A 23,120-nucleotide genomic window follows, 5' to 3' on the forward strand; every position below is an offset into this window, starting at 1 on the left:
CATTCACACACACATTCATACACCGATGGCAGAGGAAACCATGCAAGGCACCAACCTGCTCACCGGGAGCCACTAGGGGTTCAGACTTCAGAGTCTTGCTCAAGGACTCTTCCACACTAACTCTGGAGAAGCCCGGGGTCGAACTGCGAACCCTTCCGGAACCCTCCGTGTTCTAATGGCGGTTTCTCTACCCCTCTGCCTCTGCCGTCCCTCGTCAATGGGAGTGAATGACTTTGTGTGGCGAGTGATGTTGTCTGGGTCTGGTGTTTGAGTACCATTCTTTAGGGTAAAGTGTCTACTCTGAAAAAGAAAAGAAAAATATTGAAAAAAATAACCAAATTCAAAAGATTTCAAAAAAGAAATAATAATAATAATAATAAAAATCAAAGATGGGACACGGCACTATGCGATGCATTGTGAGCTTGTGGTTCTGATATTCTTGTTTTTTTTCTTTCCTTTTAAAGAGGGTTAATAACTGGTTACAGATTTAACAGAGGTGTGTGTGTGTGTGTGTGTGTGTGTGTGTGTGTGTGTGTGTGTGTGTGTGTGTCTGTCTCCTATCAGTCTGGTCTCAGCTCTGACGTACTTCGGGATCTGTCTGAACGTGGGATCGTTTGGCGTGGACATGTACCTGGCCCAGTTCTTCTCCGGCCTATCAGAAGCCCCCTGTCTGCTGGTCCCGCTGCTATTGGCTCGCTGCGGCCGGCGGCCAATCACGATGCTCGCTCTGTCCCTCAGCGGCTTCGCCTGCCTGATGTCACTGCTGGTGTCACAGCTGTATGGTGGGGACACGCACACACACACGCACACACACACACACATATACACACGCACGCACGCACGCACGCACACCCACACACACACGCACGTGCACAATCGAACTATTATGTTAACACACTGGATGTCATCGACGCGTTTGGCGAGTGACTCTTTGATGTCCCTGTGTGCCGCCGGTGTGTCCCGTGATAGGGTTTTATATTAAACCCGATAGGGTTTTATATTAAACCCGATAGGGTTTTATATTAAACCCGATTGGGTTTTATATTAAACCGGAGCTTGCTGTCTGGGGAAGCCGCAGCTGAAGAGAAAAACACTAATTCCCGCAGTGCAACGGGAGATAGCTCAATCCATATAGCAGGATTGCAGAGAATCATGATTTAATATTACATTATTTGATATACTACATTTAATAAATACCCTTTGTTTAGCGATTTTCAAAATGTTCTTTCCATAAAAACAAAGGTTTTATGGTCATGATTCACTGCCATCCTGGATGGCTTGGTTCTAGGCTTAACATAATTGTTATAAATATTTTCGTGAAAGTGTATGAGGAAAATGAACGGGAGATTCTTTTGTGGGACCAGTAAACCACGCCCACTGCGATGCTCTATACAGGCCAGTGTTTCACAAAAGTGCATTTATCTCCTAATTATTTAGCTCCAGATCATGTTCATGTTTAAAACAAGCCCTTCTCTACCGACCGTTACAAAGCACTGAAGGCCGCGATCGCGATTACATTTACTCTAATGGCTTTTACTCTAATCTTCAGAAATAAGTTAAAAAATTGCATTTTGCAATTAAATCATTGTTTAATCAACGGCATCCGACATGTTAATAGTCAGTCAATCTATGTCAGCTTGAGCTCCCGAGTGACAATCTGACCCCTGTCTAGTATGTCTCCTTCCTCCCCATTGGTTTGTGTTGTGTCTCCTTCCTCCCCATTGGTTTGTGTTGTCTCTCTACATTGACCTGTCTTTAATAAATGCTAATCGTGCCAAACATATGACTTAAAAATCAAAAGCTGATAATGTTAATTATTAATGCTTGGTCAAGTAGCACTAATCTTTATCTACGGCATGATGTTTGAAAGTCAAAATGTGAGAATCTCAAAGAGAACTCAGTGAGGTAACAGAGTGTAGCTCAGGGCACCAGGAGGTTGTTTCATATGTCCAGGAGGTTGTTTCATATGTCCAGGAGGTTGTTTCATATGTCCAGGAGGTTGTTTCATATGTCCAGGAGGTTGTTTCATATGTCCAGGCTTAAGAGTTGAAATCCTCCTTCTTACCAAGAGGAAATGCACTTTTCAGAGCCCAGAGCTGAGAGACAGATAAGACTGAAAAGCTGTGAGTAGAAAGAGACACTGTGGTGACGGTCCTCCACTGGTCCAATAGCACCCCCTGTAGGCTGAGTTATAGGCTAATGGTTTCTGCTGTGTTTTGCATCTAAAATAGCTGATCTACAACCGCAAGCTTGTAGATGCTGAAAGGAGGGCTTATGAGGCATCATTAAAAAGAAATTGAGAGGAATGTAAGCCCTGTTGAGCAGTGGATTTGAACCAGGGCTGTCTCAGAATCAGAAGAATCTTGACTCAGTTTTATGTTGTTTTTAGGCATCTGCATTAGTGGCTTAAATGCTGAATAAACAATGAATCTTAAAGTGAAAAACGTTGAAAACCTCTATTTTATAATATCTATAAAGTGTATTATAATATGTGTTTTGTGTCCCAGATGTTCCTGTGCTGGTGATCACTCTGGCCTTACTGGGGAAGTTCTGCATGTTGATCACTGTGTTGGTGTGTGTTCTGTACAGCATAGAGCTGTTCCCTACCGGAGTCAGGTACACACACACACACACACACACACACACACACACACACACACACACACACACACACACACACACACACACACACACACACACACACACGGAAACACAAAGGAAATAACATCAGGGATCTCCATATATGGGCATAAAAGGGACAAGGACGGAATTAATTTGCAAGTGTGACTCATGTCGTGCAACCACACTGGTTAGATTTACACATTATGTCCATATATGGGCATTCCCAGATATGGGCTTAATATTGATGGGCATAAAAGGGATTCTATTGGTTGGCCCCAACAGGGCATCATCTGGGAATTAGATGTAGAGGTCAGCTCCATATATGGAGATCTAAGTGATGATCCAGTCGTCTCCATGTATTGATATCCAGGGTTTGATGAGGTCAGTGTCGAGATCCAGCTGATGATAGTCAGCATCTTGACAGTAAACAAAACAATGTGATGTCAGAACAGGTCAGTTATAGACATTGAGGCGTTACGGACGCACTGACTGACTCACTGACTGAGTCGCTGACAGATAGGATCTTCCGGTTTTCATAGTATACTGTGACCTACGGTCGCAATCATTTTGACCTCCAACTAACACTTTATATCTGTGCGTGTGTGTGTGCGTGTGCGTGTGCGTGTGTGTGCGTGCGTGCGTGCGTATGTGTGTGCGTGTTCAGACAGACATGTGTGGGCCTGGTCAGCCTGTGCTTCCGGGTGGGGTGTGTCCTCAACACCTTCATCAGCCCAAACGGACGCATCCCATTGGCTGCCATGGTGCTGTACGGGGGCGGGCCGGTCCTAGGCTCCGCCCTCTGCCTGTTGCTGCCGGAGACCAGCGGCACGCCGCTCCCCGATTCGCTGGAGGACTGTGACAGACAGCCCAAGCTCCGCCTACCCAGGACGCTCACCACGTGGACCACATGGTGGGGAAAACATGCACGCACACACACACACACACACTCTGGCTATTGAAAGGTCAAAGGTCAAACCGACACCAACTGACCTACTGACACACATGGAGAGAGAGAGAGAGAGAGAGAGAGAGAGAGAGAGAGAGAGAGAGAGAGAGAGAGAGAGAGAGAAAGAAACAGACAGACAGACATACTCTGTCTGGACCATAGGCATAGAGGAACTATAAGTCAGGACACTGAAGGGCTTTGCACACAGGACCATTGCATTTTTTCCGTTTGCTGCATGATTAAAAACGCATTGGATTTGGTGTGCAAGGCTGTGCGGAATCCACACTGCGGATCCGAAAAGGAGTCATAAAAGTCAATGAGTATTTACCGAATGTGACAAGACACGCGAATCGAACTGGGTTCGATCGGGGAAAAGAACGCACAGCCACAGCCACCTGCCGCATGGCAAATTCGGAGCCGGGGTGCATGAGGTCATATAGAATCATTGTTTTCTTAAAAAAGATGAAAACGTCTTGTTTTTTCAGTGTGAAAAAAAAAACGTGTTTGTGTGCAAAGCCCGATTCAGTATGAATGAGCGACTGCGACCGCCTGTCTGTCAAACTAGTCCCCAAGGGCCCTGTGAAGCAAAGTCCTATGAGGTGGCCTCACCATGTACCAATCCTTTTATAATATTATAGTAGTAATAACTGATATAATGATAGGTTTTACTGCCGTTCCACTGGCATCCCACCGTTCTGCCGTCGTCTGTCGTGTCTGTTATTCCGCGGACGGCAGAGTAAACCGTGGACAGCCGATCAATCTGCGGATGGCAGAGAAATCTGTGATTCCTGGGGGGACTATTTTTTTACATCATTCTCAACAACATAGTCTAACCCATTTAGACCTGATGCCGATGAAAAACTAAAACGCCTTCTGACTTAAGTTTTATGGAAAAGTTTTCTTTCTTTTTTTTTGTTCTTTTTTTTTACTTGTAAAGCTGACATCCCTGCTTCCTATTTCTTAGTCATCATCAGGTACTGTGATTTGGAAGCTTATAATTATGTGCCAAAATTACATGTGAATGAATGAATGAATAGTTTATTCGATAAGTAAATTTTCTTTTCATTTCTGAAATATGTGAGGAAATCACTGCATTATTTTAATGAAATTGTAGAAAAGTGTAAAATGTTAAAAAACTTTAGTAATTATATTCTAGATACATTGCGAATGCAAATATTTGTTTTTTCATTCTTATGGCATACAGCTCGCCACATCAAAATATTACAATAGGCTAATTGCACGAGACCACTCAAAACAAGGATTTATAATACAGAAATGTCAACCTTCTGAAGTCCAGTGGGAAGTTTCCACTTGTAAAAATGTAATGCATCTGTTTAACAATAATTTAACTCTTGAGAGTTAAGCCCTTTGCACACAGGACCGATGCGTTTTTTTTTTTTTTTTTTCGTTTGCTGCGTGAATAAAACGCATTGGATTTGGTGTGCAATGCTGTGCGGAATCGGCGCTGCGGATCCCAAAAGGAGTCATAAAAGGAGTGATGAGTTTTTTACCGCAAGCGACAAGACGCACAAATCGAACTGGGTTCGATCGAGAAAAAGACGCACGGCCGCAGCCACTCGTCGCACGGCTAATTCGGATCCGGTGTGCATGAGGTCGTAGAGAATCTTTGTTTTCTTTTTAAAAAATGAAATTGTCCGTTTTATCCGTGCGGATAAACGCGCCTGTGTGCAAAGGGCTTAACACTTTCAATTTACACTCCAAGAGTTAAAGATCCATAAGGGTCCATTTGGTTACCAACTCTCCATCATTTAGCTGGGGACCACCTGGAACCCCCTCAAGTTGGAAACCATAAATATACTTTATTTAGATGGCTGTGTATATTATATAGTGTGCACATTGAAGTGTATGACATACATTGTCTTTTATTTTCCTGATTCTAAACAGGATGGTGTGTTTTGTAACTGTGATTTCCTGACAGGCATGTTGCAGACGACCCTCTGAGCAGAGACGCTGCGGTACTTCCTGGAGAGAAGGACCCCGCCTCGGCAGCTGTCTCACACATCACATACACACACACTGCGTGCACACACACCACATGCACACACACTGCATGCACACCCACATCGTGCACACACACCACGTGCTCACACACCGCGTGCGCAAGCACCACGTGCACAGACTGCACACACAACGCACGCACTGCACACACGCATCCTGCATGCACAGACGCACACACAGACACTCCGTGCACAGAAACACACACTCCCTTCCTTTGCACAAGCACACTACACACAGTCAAGCACCGCCTCCCTCTAGAAACTGGAGTAGTTTGAGCACACACGTGTGTACGCACGCACATGCACACACGCACACAGAGGACTGTGAATTCTTATTGTTTTTTCTAAGTTATGTTTTTTCTTTTTCTTTTTGTCTTCTTGGTTGTCTAGACCGTTTGTGTTTGTCTCCATAGTTCAGACAGCAACGTCCTGTTGTATTATTATTATTATTGTTATTATTTATTTTCTATCTAATCCCAGATTCAGGAAATGCGTACGGGTCGTCTCTTCTTCTCCTGGATCAAACTTAAGCTACATGGAATGTTTTTTTCATTTCTAAAGAATGTCTGCCTTGTCTTTCTGTCTGTCTCCATAGAAAGACACATGTTCCAGGTGTAAACTGTCACTATAGCTCCATGTGACGTGTGTACATTGTGCTGTGACCTAGCATACATTTTACTTTAATCTGTGATACTTCTACTCTTCGACTCACGACTTGAGTAGCAGATTTCCTTATCCTGAGCAACTTCCTCCACTCCCTCAGGGAGTATACCAAGGCGTTCCCAAGCCAGTTTGGATATGTAATCCCTCCATCTGGTCTTTGGTCTGCCACAGGGTCTCCTCCCAGTGGAACGTGCATCGAGGACCTTCCTAGGAAGACCCCGATTAATGTTTTTAAAGTGATCCCTGACTAATACGACAAATATGCCTTAACTCATCTGGTGCCAATCCCGAGAATACTCGTGAAATCTACTCGAGTATTCGCAGTGCCAATCCCGAGTATACTCGTGAAAAGTAATAAATTACTGTAACGGCGATTACAGTACCTGGTACAATGGCGGAAGGCCCCGAGCTGAAAATCGTCGCTGATTTATCATCATCACGGCTCCACGGGCACAAAATAGTCATCCCATAACATTGAGGTGGACGGGCGATCTCATCTTTAATGTCCATTATCTCAAAACTACACTTTAGAAGCGAAGATGGAGGCAGATGCTCGTTTATATAACACATGGTGAAATGCTCCGATCCGATCCGCCATTACACCACGTAAACACGATCGCTTCCGGCGCAGGACGCGATGACGTCAGACCGGAAGTGTTTACGTTGTGGACTTCTGGCCTTCAAAATAAGATAACGGGAGTGAATGGGAGCTTGAAGGTGGCATCGTGGACTTTATAATCCGTTAAAGTCAGAGGCTTTAAATGGGTTAATACATTATAATTGTCCTCTATAACTACAATGTAAAATTAAAAACACCTAAATTATTTTATTTCTTCTAGAAATAGCTAATCTTTCACTCAATAGGGGAAATGCCCGTCGCAAGTTGATGATGTCATAAATGTCAAGTGTGATCTATCCCTATGGAATTAATGGCATGCATGTGAAAATAAAAACAAACGTAATACTTCCTATGGTTAATATGAGCATCAAATCAATATTTCAAATGTGTTTGTGTTTTGTATTTTTGCACAAGCATGCCATAAAAATGACACATGACATTTATGACATCATCAACTTGCGACAGGCATTTACCCTACTGAGTGAAAGATTAGCTATTTCTAGAAGAAATAAAATATTTAAGGTGTTTTTAATTTTACATTGTAGTTATAGAGGACAATTATAATGATTTAAGACATATTTGTCGTATTAGTCAGGGATCACTTTAAAAATTATTGTACACATATTATACAAACAATAATAAATAATTAAGAAGGCACAAAGCGACATGTTGTGAGCTTGTAGATCTGCTATTTTCACTAGTTTGGGTCCTGGGCAAACGTCTAATTTCTGTTTTGGGTCTCGAACCTGAAAGGTTTGTGAAGCATTGCTCTAGAGTAGTATTTATTATATAGTAGAGCTACTGTTCTGTGCACTGGTGGTGCAGCCGGGCAATGCCCTTATGAAAGGCATTAGTCATTACTAGGGCATTCTTCTAAGCCTGGGAGTTGTTGTGGATTTGTAAGTTGCCTTTTACTTTCTTTACTCTTAGCATACATTTTGATTTTAACTGTGATTTGATGCTTTGTGACTGTTTGAGTAAAATGCCAGGACTCTTTCTGTCTTTGTATGTATTTCTACGTCAGATTTTGGTACTCTGTTGGTTGACTGTAGTTTTCAAGGTTCAAGGTTGTATTTCATTGTTATATTATCTTGTGTGCAGGTGCATAAGATTAAAACTTTATTGTTACATCTTGTGTACAGGTACTGTACATACAAGTAAAACGTTATTTCTCCTTCAGAGAACGGAGCAGCATAGATGATGATGACACTGTTCTAAGATCTGATCTGTATTATTTATTTTCCCATTTCCCCAAAGAATTATTACAAATAAATGGAAAAATGTTAGCGAAAAAGCATGGCCTGCTCACGTATTAGGAGGGCAGTATGAGTCACCAGTTACAATGGGTGTGTATGGGGAGGCGTCCTGCAGGAGGGCATTTACATCAAATTAGAGGTCTTCGGGTGGATCCGAGATCCTAAATTACCCGGGATCTGACCCGGTCAGAGCCGGTTACCGGGTCTAATTGTTCTAATAACAGGCGGGGCCGTTCGGATTGGCTCTGAAATGTCTCGGTGCCGCTCGGGTAGCGGTTCTCATTTTCCCCGGGTCCATTTTGGTTTGGGTAGTTAAAATTGGACCTGTGAAGACCTCTACATCAAATATCTAAATATTGAATCAAGCGAATTAAAAACTGTTCAGGGTGTTCATAAAAGCCTGATTAGACCAAACCAAAAGTTTTTTTTTAAGTGAAACATCCCTTTAATGTTGAATCAGCAACACAATATAGTATATAGTAGGGGTCCCTGCTTCATCTCTCTCTCAGCTTAGGGATCCTTGGCTGAAAAACTTGGTTGAAGACCCCTGAAGCTATTACATTGTTGTGCCAGTAGATGTCACTGTAACCCCACAAACCAGGCTGAGGCTTTCCAACACACCGGAGCCTAGGTTTCCATTCCAACCTGACCACACTGACCAGTGTGATCCGGTTCTAGAGCCCGCCCTCCTTATTCAGCTGTTTGTACGACACGTCATTTACACATACGCACGGTTTTAGAGGCAGACCAGATCAACGGCCAGCGACCAGGGTCTAGTCGCTTGCTGTGAGCTTCTCGGCGGATGATCGAAATAAATTCAACAGGCAACAACAAAGTTTAATTTAACTTTTCAGGGAGGGTCAGGACGAGAGAAGATGGCAGGTCGCTCTGTCTCACATCGTTCCTTCCAAGTCACTCTGTGGACTCTGAAGTCATGGATGGTGATTTATCTCTACATGTTATGGACCGACTGTTACAGCGCTTCTGTCACAGGTAAAGTTAAGGTTATCAGCTCCTTTCTGAACCTCTCCCTCTATAGACCGTTTTCCTGAGCTCTGTCCTGGAGAGAGTGAACAGCAGCCATTTTTTTTTCGATACATTTTTAAATGTATTATTAATGATTCTTATATTGTATTAATTCTTTCCATTTTCCCAAAGAATTATAAAAAATACACGGCCTGCTCAGTGCTCACGTATTAGGATGGTAGCATGAGACACTATAAAAAATAATGGGTGTTTTTTTTTTTTTAAATGGAGTTTGAAGTTACAATGGGTGTGTATGGGGCCCTGCTCCTGGAGGAGGAGGACTGATAGCCTTTACATCAAATATCTAAATACTGAATGAAGCAAAATCTGTTCAGGGTGTTCATAAAAGCCTGATTAGACGATAAAATGACCAAAAGTTTTTTTGAGAGTGAAGGCTACATAACTAACTTAATGTGATAGTTCACCTATTTTTGACATGAAGCTGTGTGAAATACTTGCCATTAAAATAGTGGTTACAAATGTATTAATCCATTACCAGAGTCCCGTGGTCAGAGTTCTGGTCCGTTTTAGATGAATATAAAGTAGTTCCGGTGATTTGGCAGGGGCTCATGGCCCAATCATTAAAAATAGATGAATCCACAAAACTAGCTTCATTTGTATTGTTGACCTATTTCTACCAAATAGACCAACTTTCGTTCAACTTTGACCCCTCTGTCACATGGTACTATTTTTTGTGTCCAGTATCACTACGCCGCTGCAACGTATTTCCCCAAAACAAGGTGCTTTGCAGTCAGCTGATCAGAACAAAACCTCGCTCTATATGGTAGAAATAGGCCAACAATACAAATGACGCTAGTTTTGTGGATTAATCTATTTTCAATGATTGGGCCACGCCAAATGGCCCCCACCCCATTGGAACTACTTAATATTCATTAGAAACTGACCAGAACTCTGACCACGGGACTCTGGTAATCAATTAATACATTTTTAACCACTGTTTTAATGGCAAGTATTTCACACAGCTTTATGTCAAAAATAGGTGAACTATCACTTTAAGTAACCGAGTAGATTTACTTAAGCAATATACTTATGCACAATTCTGTACTTACACCTCTGTAAGTATTTGTACTTTACTTGAGTATTTCCAATACTTTTACTTCTACTCCACTACATCTCGGATCCAAACGGATACTTTTACTCACAATTATGTGAACAACACTTTAGTTACTAGTTACTTTGCAGATATAAATTATTATATTATAAAACATATATATTAATCCAAATTTAGCCCTATATATTCTTTATTTGGGTACTTTAAGTAAAGTAGGCCTACATTTAACACTTTCATACTTTTACTCAAGTACATTTTGAATTCCAGACTACTACTTGTAATAGAGTATTTCTAGATTGATACTTTTACTTAATTAACAAACTAATGTGAATATCCTTTCCACCTTTGCTACTAGTTAAAGGACAACTCCGCCCTAAATACTGATCCCAAAAGACTGTCCATTGACATGTCTATTAGGCAGAAATGCCCCTGTTGTCCAGTTTCCCCAGCAGGGTCACCAGCCCTTTCGCCATTGACCGATTCACCGTGGAGGAGGGTCTTTTCACCTACCCTGTATGGCCGATTCACAGCCGTTCATTAAAAAATTATAGTGACTGTGACAGTGGTGTCAAACGGTGCGGCTATCCTATGCACTCCATAGAAATCACATCAATACAGATTAGAGTTATTGGAATCAGGTTATCCAAATAATTAATTGATACGTGCACTGCGCAAATACTATAAACACCATGGACATGGCAAAAAATGATTATAAGTCATCTTTTTACTTATTTTAAAGACATTCATTTTAACATTTGTCAAATAAACTGTTAGATTCACTTATCTTGACCCGTTGTGTTGTGTTTGGGAATCATATGCACTTCATAATTCACATGGAAGAAGCCAATAAGAAGAAAGATATGCTGTTATTACATTATTAAAGCAGACAAGCAGTAGACAACAGGGAGGGAGGGGGACTATTATTAGGCCTATTCCAATAGCTCGAATCTGTGTTAATGTGCATAGGATAGCCTTGTGTAATGTTCACCGTTTGACAGGTGAGATTACCACTGTCATGCAAACATGGACAGTCTGAGGTTAGGCGAAATGGCTTTTCAACTGCGGTGAATAGGCCAGACAGGGTAGGTGAAATTAAGACTCTCCTCCACAGCGAAAGTGCCATGCGAAAGGACCAAATGCATTTTGGCAAATTTGGATCGGGGATGTAGTGGATAAAACAAAAGGTATTGGAGCGTCCTGTGTGTGTGTGTGTGTGTGTGTGTGTGTGTGTGTGTGTGTGTGTGTGTGTGTGTGTGTGTGTGTGTGTGTGTGTGTGTGTGTGTGTGTGTGTGTGTTATTCTTTATTCTTTATTCATACGGATCCCCATTAGCTGCCACCAAAGTAGCAGCTACTCTTCCTGGGGTCCACAAAAAACATAACAATACATAGTACAATAACACAACACAATACATATCATGTTGTTCATATCACTGCAGTTCAAGCCAAACTGATCTGGAGTCAGTGTTGTGTTAAAATGGCTGTGGAGAGCAGCCTGGTTTGTGGTTTCTCTGTAGAGTCACTTGAGTTTGGAACAGGAAATGGAAGAGCATATGTGTCATAAGGGATGGAAGAGAATCTATTGTCCACACCATGTGGTGTGTGTGTGTGTGTGTGTGTGCGCGCGCGCGTGTGTGTGTGTGTGTGTGTGTGTGTGTGTGTGTGTGTGTGTGTGTGTGTGTGTGCGTGTGTGTGGTCAAATGGTTGGTCTTATAAAGTATTTTAGTTACTAGTAAGACGCCTAGGGCGACAAGCGACATGTCGCCATGTCTTGGCCATCTGGCCAGTGATGTATAACAGACCAGTTACCCATATGGAGACCCCTGGTACCCATATATGGAGATCTGTGTACTGTATATGGAGATATGCTGTGAGAGCCCAAACATGCTTACTCAGTTATTCGTTATGTCAAAGTCCTATGACGTCTATGACATCTGACATCATACATACAATCCCTTTTATGCCCTTATATGGAGATTCCTGTCTGTAGAACCAGCCACAGATATGGTCTGTCTTCCTCCATATATGGGCTTTCCCCTATGAAGTCCTGTTAGATATGGGCTTAATATTGATGACATCAGGGAACTCCATATATGGGCATAAAAGGGGTTTGTGTGGTTTCCCTGATATCACAGTGATGTCGGAGCGGCAAACCCAGACCGTCAAAAACCTGGCACGGACAGACAGCCGGATGGAAACACGATGTGCCGATTCTCATACTAATCTGCGACCTTCGGTCGCAATAATAACTATAATCATACAGTGTTGTAAGTTCATCATTATGCATTATAGACATGTTATGCACATACTTTATATCTGGGGTCTTAAACGTTTTCAGGCCAAGCAAGGACCCCTTAGTTGAGAGAGAAATTAAGCAGGGACCCCCACAACCTTTTCATAGATTATAATTTAATCGTTTGACAGCACACTCATCAGTGTATTTTGGATTCATGTCAATTTGTGTTTTCAGATTTTTAACCACTTGAACCGTCAATACTTAACAGTTCTGCTGCCGTTGACGATCCGCACCGGCATTTAAAGGGTTAAAATCATGGTGCCATTGACGACGCTCACTGTCAATCTTACTGTAAATGTAATATATTATGACTTACTATACGGCTCCGTGGTCCACTGTGCATCGGTAAATCCCACGACTTGTTTACAACGCACGTTGGGCGTGCACGCGAAGTGAACGTCCTCCATAGTAAATCCATTGAGAGGCCCATAAAGAGACTTCATTTACTCAAAAAGAGACATTTTGATCCAAAGGGTGGCCTGTTTAGAGTAGAAAATACACTCGACTGGGCGCAGCCATGTTTCTTTTCTGGGCCCACACTGTCATGTGACTAGATGACATAAACGTTGCCGTCAAGTGATAATCCAAAAAAAAACAAAAACAACCCCGCCCGGCCCTTCAAAATAATAGCGGCGGCCTACGGAGGAAGCGGCGTGGCACCAAGGGACCAAGCATCCCTTCAAAATAAGAGGCAGTAGTATACTTGACCTTTCACTCTGTACTTAGTCTGCTCTTTTTTCCCCTGAACACTAAACCTCTTTGCCGAAAATAGCAGATCTACAAGCTCACAACGCCTCGCGGTGCGAGGCACTGCAAGGCACTGCAAGCTTGTAGATCTGCTATTTTTGCTAAAGTTCTTGGGTTCAAGTGGTTAATATAAAAAACTAGAAAAAAGTCACAACGATTTGGAGGACCCCCTGTAGTAACTCTGAGGACCCCCTAGGGGTCCCGGACCCCCTGTTGAAGACCCCTGCTTTATATCCATACAGGATTGTATGTAGGCTAATGTCATTTTATTAATTAGGCAAAATACATTGTGTGTACTGCTTGCCAAACCTTTCTGGGGTGTGTTTTTCATACGTTCTCAAGTCACAACCAAACTGCTCTGCGGTCTGTTTTGGAATTGTCTGAATTTGGTGTGACGCCCCTGGTCCTCCATATGGAACTGTTTAACATGTTTGTTCCGTTAGATGTTTTGGCAGCGCAGCAGGGATGAGAGTTCTCTCTAATGCTCTGACATCAACTGTGTATTTCACATACAGTACATAGACTGTACAGCGCCATGTCTAAACTGTAGTAAAAATGAAGAATATAATTTCACTACTCACCGAAATAAAGACGGTTTTATGATGTTGAAAGACGACTATCTGTGGTGGGCAGCCTCTCAGAACTCCACCTTTGAGTAAAATCCACTTTTTTAGACCGAAAATAAAATAGATCACCAGATGGAAAATCGTTGATCCACTCAACTGCGCCACCTACAGGTCTGGTCAACAGCACTTTTCTATTGATCAGACCTGTAGGTTGGCACACGCATAATATCAGTCTGGAGCACATCATTTATTTTCTGGTGTTCTGACAGGCTTCCCACCGCAGAGAATAGTCTTTTACCTTCATAAACTCACCTTTGTTTTGGTGAGAAGACACATCATATCCTTTATTTTTACTAAAGTTGTAAACATGGTTCTGAATAGTCTATGTGAAATACACACTTCCTAATGGAAGAGCTGATCAGAGATGGTCTCTCTCTCTCTCTCTCTCTCTCTCTCTCTCTCTCTCTCTCTCTCTCTCGGGTCACGTGAGGTCACAACGTTTATGACAGGGAAGGGGCGAGGTCTGAAACGTTCGGAATCTCCGTATGCGGAACTGATGGTTGACATCAGGCTGTTCCCGGAGGAAATCGGCGGAAGTGCTGACTCATTATGACATCACTTCATAAAAGGCTCTGGCATAAAATGGATGCAGATAATGTCTGTGTGTATGTAATCCGCGTATCTCGAGAACCGTTCGTCCCTCCGGCTTCAGATTCCGCACGCGCGTTCCCCGCCGCGGCATGGAGTGCAGTGCCGGGCCTCGGCCCGACCCGATGCACGGCTTTCCCAAAACGGCACGAAACGTTCGGAATCTCCGTATGCGGAGATGATTGTTGACCACAGGCTGTTTCTGAGGAAACCGGCGCAAGCGCTGACTCATTGTGACATCACATCATAAAAGGCTCTTGAGATCACGTACGCCACATGAGTCAACAAAAAATGCCATGGTTACGTATTGAATGTCATCAGTATGACTTGTTCTGATGTTCATATATGGGCTTAAATGGACACAGGCAAACATATGGCCTGTGTCCATATATGACAACAGGTATAATGGGGTTTGCATTAAAAGGAGAACTGGCACTGTGTCTGCAACACAGTCGGAGGCACAGACAGATACAGAGATCTCCATAATGGGAATAAAGGGACACAGACAAACAGATACAGATATCTCCATATATGAGCATAAATGGACACAGGCAAACAGATGGTAAATACGGGTCCTACAGAGATCTCCATGTATGGGCATAAAATGGACGCTTAGTGACAGATAACGCCATAAATGGACACAGGCAAACAGATGGTCAAAACAGGTCCTACAGAGATCTCCATATATGGGCATAAAATGGACATAGACAGACAGATATCTCCATATATGGGCATAAATGGACACACGCAAACAGATGGTAAAAACGGATCCTATGACAACAGGTATAATGGGGTTTGCATTAAAGGGCGGGGCATTCATTCCCTATTTACATTGTTCCCGAGTTGGCCAGGTTGCCGACTATACAACTTCTAGTATTTTAAATTGCACGTGCATATGATTTCATGTGGAGTAGTGTACCTTCCTTTTTATTGATTGAAGGATTTATTAGAAGTTTGCATAGGAAAAAGTACAGTTTTATGACTGTACAAATCACTGGTATCTTTCTCTACTTCACCAACAGAGAACTAAATAACTACACGCGATTAAATAGACTTTCGTGAGCATATCTCCCGGGACCACCCAATGACACCCTATACGTCATCGGTGTGATCGTTGAAGGAAGAGCGCTATCAGTCGCTGCAGTTGTCCAATGTCTGGCTTCAGAGAGAGAGAGAGAGAGAGAAACAACACTAACAATATGTGTTTGTTGTTGAGAGTTCAAGTTCAAGTCAGTTTATTGTCTGTTTACACAGAAATTTGTTGTAATGTGCATAAAGTGCCAGCCTACTAGAAACAACTAAAAAGAAATACACCACAATAAAAACAGACACATACAGACTACAACACAAGACCAGCAATAAAACAAATACACCTGGAAATTGTCCAATTCTAAAAGTTAATTCCCCTATCTACCCCCCTTCTTGTTTAGGAGGGTGATGGCATGGGGCACAAAAGATGTCTTGGTCCTTTGCAACTTGCACCGTGCGGCTCTGAGCCGCCTCGTGTAAAGTATCTAAGTACAATTAAAAGTACTAAGTAGCCTATTTAGTCCAGTCATTATATGAAAAAACCTAAAACAAATTGCAATAGTAGCAAACTCAACTGATTCTGTATCCTCATTATGTCCTTAGTGAGGGAAAAAAAGTCCCAAGGAATCCCATGGGGGCAAAGTTTTGAAAACGACCTACCTACCTTCACTTACTATACACTACACTATAAAGGAAAATATGACTCCCAAAAAATCTGCTTTAAGTGGGATGTGAGGGGTCAAACATTCCTTGGGCTAAAAACGGACCCCAAAAGAATGTGAAAATTGATGACTCATCACTAAACCATCGTTTTGAGTGGCCATTTCTTGCCCATGGAATGTTTTACGTGCAAAACAAATGCTTGCAATGGATTCAGAATAATTAAAAACCCCTAGTTTGACCCCTCACATCCAACTTAAAGCAGATTTTTTGGGAGTCATTTTTTCCTTTATATTGTAGTAAGTGAAGGTAGGTAGGTCGTTTTAAAAACTTTGCCCTGATGGGATTCCTTGGGACTTTTTTTCTCTCACTAAGGACATATTGAGGTTACAAAATCAGTTGAGTTTGCTACTATTGCAATTTGTTTTAGGTTTAGCCTAATTTTGGCCTAAAATTACTGGACTAATTTGCATTCCGGGTGGTACTTTAAACAACATATGTTTTGTCCTGTAAAATGAAGGGTTTCACTACTAATGGTCGCCATTGATATTTTGATAGCAATAATAGGCTAGGCTACTTGACCAAAGGGACCAGCCCTTCAGGCGATGGGATGTAAAATCTGAGTCATGTGATGCTTAATGTTTTGTTTGTAACTCTCAGTAGCAAGGCAAAGAGACACGACCAGGCTGCCTCTTGTACAGCATGAATGTTACCAAGTTGCTTATTATTCTAACCTATAATGTTTACAGATACATATTTTATTGTGCTCATTAAGTTTACTATGAGTAATACATAGTTTGGAAGTCATCTTGAATGAGATTCAAAACGGAGTAGCTCTGTTGTGGAAATCGAACATTTCCTCGGTGAGAGAATGAAGAGTTAGACACTGATATGTCTATAACAAATTTATTCAATACAACAGATGACAATAATAATAATATGACAATAATTCCTATGTAATACAATAATGAGAAAATGAGAGTAAAGAATAGAAAGAAGAAAGGAGAAAGGAAAAAGAGATGAAAGAAGGACAGATGGACAGGGTCCGGTTGTCTCGGAAGGCAACGGGAGTCTGACACCGATCTGGATGTTGAGGCAGCTTAAATACAGAAACTGCAAGGATACATACACATTGTTAAGATAATTCTGAGGACTGACATTCCTTCTGTCTGACCAAAAGATTTGTTCTCTCAACACTTGAGTATGGAAGGTCACTTCTGCCTGACTATGAAATGTGCTGCTCAATGCTCAGCGACTGAGAGTGGCGACACTACCCTGACCAATGCTGCATGAACATGTGTTCCAGTCTTATCGACTGAGCATGGAAGGCCCTCTGCTCTATGCCGAGGCCGTAGTGTGTAGTCACTACCCTAGCCAGAATACTGACGCCTGATATAAGAAACATTCTCCTTGCGTTCATAACACCTTAACTTGTCGTCTTGCTGTCTGGGTCTGCCGCTTGCCTACAGGGGAATAGCTAGTGAACTTGACCTTGCTGTATGAGCCTGCTGCTGCATAACTATGTGTAGACAGTACACTGAGGCCTAAACTCATAAGACATATTATCATACTCATTTACTTCCCTTGCTTACATATTACATTCATAACATCAGCATACAGTCATATATTAATATAACAGAAGTAAGATGAATATTAAATATATAATCTATATCAATAATCGATAACTCAATAATCAATAGATCAATAGCCCGAAAGGGAATATAAATTGTATTTCCATTACAAGCTCTATAATTAAAAACAGCTGTGTTTGGAGGAATGCCAGCAATGGGAAACAAACAGGTGAATGTAATCAGAGGTTATGCAAGTGAACCTGTCCATGTCATCACGCAGCACGTTTATGTTCACAGGAAACAATTAAGAATGGCCTATTTGGGGACCTTTGATATAAAAATACACAAAGTGTTTATTTTTATTTTATTTTTTATTTTTTAATCTAGTAGGAATGTAGTAGGAATGCCCATATGATTACCACGGATAAGCTCTAAAAGTGTGAAAAACGTATTTTTCATTTCACTGGGTCTTTAACGGTGATGTCCTATCACCGTGACCCTCCCCCTCTGGTCAGCGGTGGAAAAAGTACTCAAACCTTTTACTTAAGTAAAAGTATCAATACTGCAATGCAGAAATACTCTGTTACTAGTAAAAGTCCAGAATTCAAAATGTACTTGAGACTTGAGTTAAAGCTTGTGAGCTTGTAGATCTGCTATTTTCTAATAGCCAAAATGTATTGGTGGAAGTGGTTAAGGTATGTTTTGTAATTATAATCCACATCTACAAAGTAACTAGTAACTAAAGTTTTCAAATAAATGTAGTGGAGTATAAAAGTACAATATTTGGATCTAAGTAGTGGATAGAACAGGTATCCAAGGTATTGGAGCTTCTGGAGTATTATTCTGGTACCCTGGTACGTCAAACCTGTGTGTGTGTGTGTGTGTGTGTGTGTGTGTGTGTGTGTGTGTGTGTGTGTGTGTGTGTGTGTGTGTGTGTGTGTGTGTGTGTGTGTGTGTGTGTGTGTGTGTGTGTGTGTGTGTGTGTGTGTGCGCGTGGGCATGCATGCATGCGTGCGAGTGTGTGTTGGCGATGTGTCATTTTGTGGCCTTGTGTTGATGGCGATGTGTTCATATTGTGTAGTTGTGTTGATGTTGTGTAGTTGTGTTGATGTTGTGTAGGTGTGTTGATGTGCTAGTGTTGTGTAGGGGTCTGTAACTCTGAGAGTGTACAAATGGAACCACATTGACCATTAGTTATTGAAGGACTGGACACTTTTACAAAGTACTGTACACAGTGAATAGAACTGGTCAGTTGAAGTGGGCCCTGTCCTGTCCAGTTGTGTAAGTATATTTGTCTTAAGCATTGAGTTGAATCAGGGGTCATTACTGAGGTCCTGGGGCCCAGTGGACCAGAGCCTTATGTGAGTTGTTGCTTTTATTAAAGGACAACTTAACCACTTTTCAACCTATCTTCATATAATTGTTCCTCACTAATGTTCATGATGAAATAGCAAAAGTAAATCTACTGTGTCTCATAGGAGGGCTGTGGGGCAGTTCCGAAACCCGCCTGTCACATCATCGATGGAGAATCCAAGCTAATAGAAACGGCATGCTTTATATTCATGAGAAGTTACTATGCTATAATGGAAGCCATTGTTCTCGCGATAATTCAAATCTAAATATTGTAAGATATAAAAAAAAGATATGCCTAACAATGATGTCACAGCCCTCCTAAGAGCTGAGTAGATAAAAATTGTGCCATTTTATCGTGAACTTTGGTGAGGACAAATTATATGAAGATAGGTTGAATAGTGATGAAGTCATCCTTTTAACTTTACATTTCTTTTCAAAGGCCTGGTCATTCATGTCAATAACTGAAGGAATAATCTAAACATTAACTTTGATGATGACTCAACCAGGCCACACTTTCTCTTCTTGACGGCCGGGCTACACCAGAAAACGCGCATGCACGCGTGCGCTGTCTGTGCGTGTGTGAAAAGCCCCTGGCTACACCAAGGAGGGAGTAGCCTATATGTGCGGGAGACTAGATAGTCTGTGTACAAAACGCATACGCGTGCATAAAAAATAGAACCAATCCTATTCTTAGGGAATGCATATCCGTGGTTCGCACTATCCGTGAGCCTGGTGTAGCCGGCTGAATTGATCTTTCCAAAACGCGCATACGGCCGCACGCCCCGCACACGCACTGACGCGCGTAAAAAGGCTTGGTGTAGCCCGGCCGGCAGGTTCCAGTTCCCTTTTCTGTGGAAATTCCAGTAACTGTTGTCAACTAAATTGACATGCCAAAAACTCATGGGTCATTTCTTGACCCAAATCATGGGTCATTTGTGTTAGGTCAAATTTCGGGGTAATTTCTCAGAGCCACAACCCTTCCTTGAGTTATTGGGATATTATTTTGACCCAATTCCAGGGTTGTTCGAGTTAGGTAATATTTATCTGGGGGTGATCCGTTTTTTGGGTTAGTGGTAACCCATATACTTGGGTCAGTGGTCTAGCTTTGGGCCAATCAGGGGACAGGCACCATAAACATGTTTGCAAAGCATGCTGGGAAAAGTATTTGTCTAGGTTTCCAAGACATTTTCTAAGCTGTTGGGAGCTAAAAATTCTAAATATGTCATATCCATGTGTCTGTCTCGGCAAGCTGACTGTCATATGTCTGAATTTGATTTGTCAGTATTTGAGCCTAAACCCTAACCGTAAGTGCTTGGCTGCTAGCTTAGGGTTGAGCTCCCTCCCCTAACTGGTCTGAAAGAGAAGAACTCATTGTAATTCTGAGATTTTTGTTTATCTTCTCTAAACTATTCTGATTATAGTATTATCAACATTGTTGCATATATATTTAATTATGCACTTTTATGTTGATATAACTAAACTTTGAACAAATCATCTGAGAAGAAACCCTGAAACATTTCTGATTTTATAATAATGTCAATGTCATATAATGTTAATGTCAGATAATATTGGCATTGTCATTCTCCAGACCATGCATAATGTAGGTTGTATTCATTTAGCCCACTCAACCCAAAACTTGGGTTATATTGACTACAATCTTGGGTCATTTTAAACAAATAATTTGGTTATTTATTTGACCCAAATTATGGGTCAACATTCATAACCAAATTTCTTGCGTTAAAATAACCAAACTGGGCATCGGTCCCTATTTGACCCGTGAGTTGTTTTTGACCCAGTAGTTTTTAGAGTGCATCTCAGGTCACCAGACCATTGAGTGAATACTTCTCAACCAGTGGTCCATGGACCAGTAGTGGTCCATGACATGATCACCGGTGGTCCATGTCTCTTTTTGGCTATGGTGGAATTGGCTTCATGTCGTTTTCTGTGTGCAAAATAATTGGTTCTTCCGTTCTCTTATATTGTACAGTGGTTTAATATAGGATTTACATCGTTTAGGGCAGGGGTCTTCAACAGGGGGTCCGGGACCCCTAGGGGGTCCTCAGAGTTACTTCAGGGGGTCCTCCAAATCTTTGTTTGATAGAAACTTTTTTCTCCTTTTTTGGAGCTGTGTGGAAACACAAGCTCCCCATAGGCAGCAATGTGTGTCCTCACCAGAGTCTCACCAGAGTCTGTCGTCAAGAATGAACAGGATCTGCGCATGCGCGGCTTTACCACACACACACACACACACACACACACACACACACGGCTCGAACGACCAAACGAACACATGGAGAGGAAAAGCTCACTGACTTTACCACACACCCGTGCGCACACACGCACGGCTCGAACGACCGAACACACAGAGAAGAGGACGTAGCAATTAGCAAATCTACAAGTTCACAATGAGTCGCATGAGTCGAAACCGCGATGTGAAATTACGCAATTAGCGAATCGCAATGGCAATGGTTTCTCTGCGAAGTAGACTTCCCAAGCAATATGGAGACGTTTTAATTTTTAAAATCCCTTCATAATTGACTAAAGCAATGATCAAATCAAACTGTGGTGACTTTCTTTGCTTCCACGCATCTCCACACGCTGAAAGAGAAAGTGAATGTGATGTTTTGGCACGGTGGCCACTGTGCAGGAGCGTGGGAACAGCATTGGAACTAGGGGTGCTGCAGGTGTGCAGCACCCCTATGGGGAAGTTTCCATTTTTTATTTAAATAAGAAAAGAACAAATCAAACATAGCAAAAATACATTGCCTGTTGTTGCCGTTTTTTATTTATTCATTTATATATACTTTATATATATATATATATATATATATATATATATTTCCATTATAAAATGGATTAAAAAACGATAAAAAATGTTAGGCCTATTATATAAACAGCTATGTCCATGGCTATGTGGCTCCACACATACCCACAGATCTAGAACACATGGAATGTAAAAATATAGATCTAGACTAGAACACAGAATCAATCTAAAAAAATATAGAACTAGAACACATATAATTTATAGATCTAGAACACAGAATGTATATAGAACACTTAGAATTCATAGATCTAAAACACATAGAATCAAAACATAGATCTGGAACTGCTCAAATTCACAGCTCCACTTCGAACAGAGGTTTGATTTTTACATTAACCACTTGAACCCTAGGCTAGCGTCCATATTCTGAGAACATTAGCCAAAAATAGCAGATCTACAAGCTCACAACGCCTCGCGCTGCAAGGCGTTGCGAGCTTGTAGATCGGCTATTTCCAACAAATGGTTTGGTGTTGAGAGGGGAAAAGAGCAGACTAAGTACAGAGTGAAAGGTCAAGTTTATTAAGTATTGACGGTTCAAGTGGTTACATTTCTGAAAACACAAATTGACGAGATTCCAAAATACACTGGTGATTGTGCTGTCAAACGATGAAACTATATGGAATCTATGAACAGGTTGTGGGGGTCCCTGCTTCATCTCTCTCTCAATTAAGAGGTCCTTGGCCTGAAAACGTTGAAGACCCCTGGTTTAGGACGTTCTAAAAACAAGGGGCTTGCACGTGCAATGCGTGTGAGTGTGTGTTGGCGATGTTTCATTTTGTGGCTGTTGTGGCCTTTTGTTGATGTGCATGTATTTGTGTTGATGGCAATGTGTTGATGTTGTGTAGTTGTGTTGATGTTATGTAGGTGTGTTGATGTGCTAGTGTTGTGTAGGGGTCTGTAACTCTGAGAGTGTACAAATGGAACCAAATTGACCCTTAGTTATTGAAGGACTGGACACTTTTACAAAGTACTGTACACAGTGAATAGAACTGGTCAGTTGAAGTGGGCCCTTGTTCTCGTGATAATACAAATCGAAATATTGTTAAATATTTGAAAAAGATATGCCTAACAATGATGTCACTGGTAGGCAGGTTTCTGAACTGCCCATAGCCCTCCTAAGAGAAGAGTAGATACTCTTGCTGGAGAAATTAGTTGCCCAGAGGCAGCGCCACAGTATAAGGTTATTTACAAAGTTACAGAGAAGTATGA

General features: G+C 41.7%; 2 protein-coding genes across 3 annotated transcripts in view; both read left to right on the forward strand.

Annotated features, from left to right (window-relative positions):
• Positions 1–7,921, forward strand: part of LOC308280451 (solute carrier family 22 member 13) — a 26,335-nt gene extending 18,414 nt beyond the window's left edge. Inside the window, exons 7-10 of the mRNA XM_080720725.1 lie at positions 565–782; positions 2,508–2,616; positions 3,287–3,532; positions 5,508–7,921. Of these exons, the coding sequence (XP_080576851.1) occupies positions 565–782; positions 2,508–2,616; positions 3,287–3,532; positions 5,508–5,862 (928 nt within the window). The 3' untranslated portion in view covers positions 5,863–7,921. The remainder of the gene's footprint in view (positions 1–564; positions 783–2,507; positions 2,617–3,286; positions 3,533–5,507) is intronic.
• Positions 7,922–8,940: 1,019 nt separating this feature from the next.
• The window catches only part of LOC308280446 (protein NLRC3-like), a 45,753-nt gene continuing 31,573 nt past the window's right edge, over positions 8,941–23,120 (forward strand). For both annotated transcript variants that reach the window (XM_080720717.1, XM_080720718.1), the window contains exon 1: positions 8,941–9,117. In XM_080720717.1, coding sequence (XP_080576843.1) covers positions 9,000–9,117 — 118 coding nt within the window. In that variant the 5' untranslated portion in view covers positions 8,941–8,999. The remainder of the gene's footprint in view (positions 9,118–23,120) is intronic.

The sequence above is a fragment of the Nannobrachium achirus genome (assembly GCF_963921795.1).
Source record: "Nannobrachium achirus genome assembly, chromosome: 24".
NCBI lineage: Eukaryota > Metazoa > Chordata > Actinopteri > Myctophiformes > Myctophidae > Nannobrachium > Nannobrachium achirus.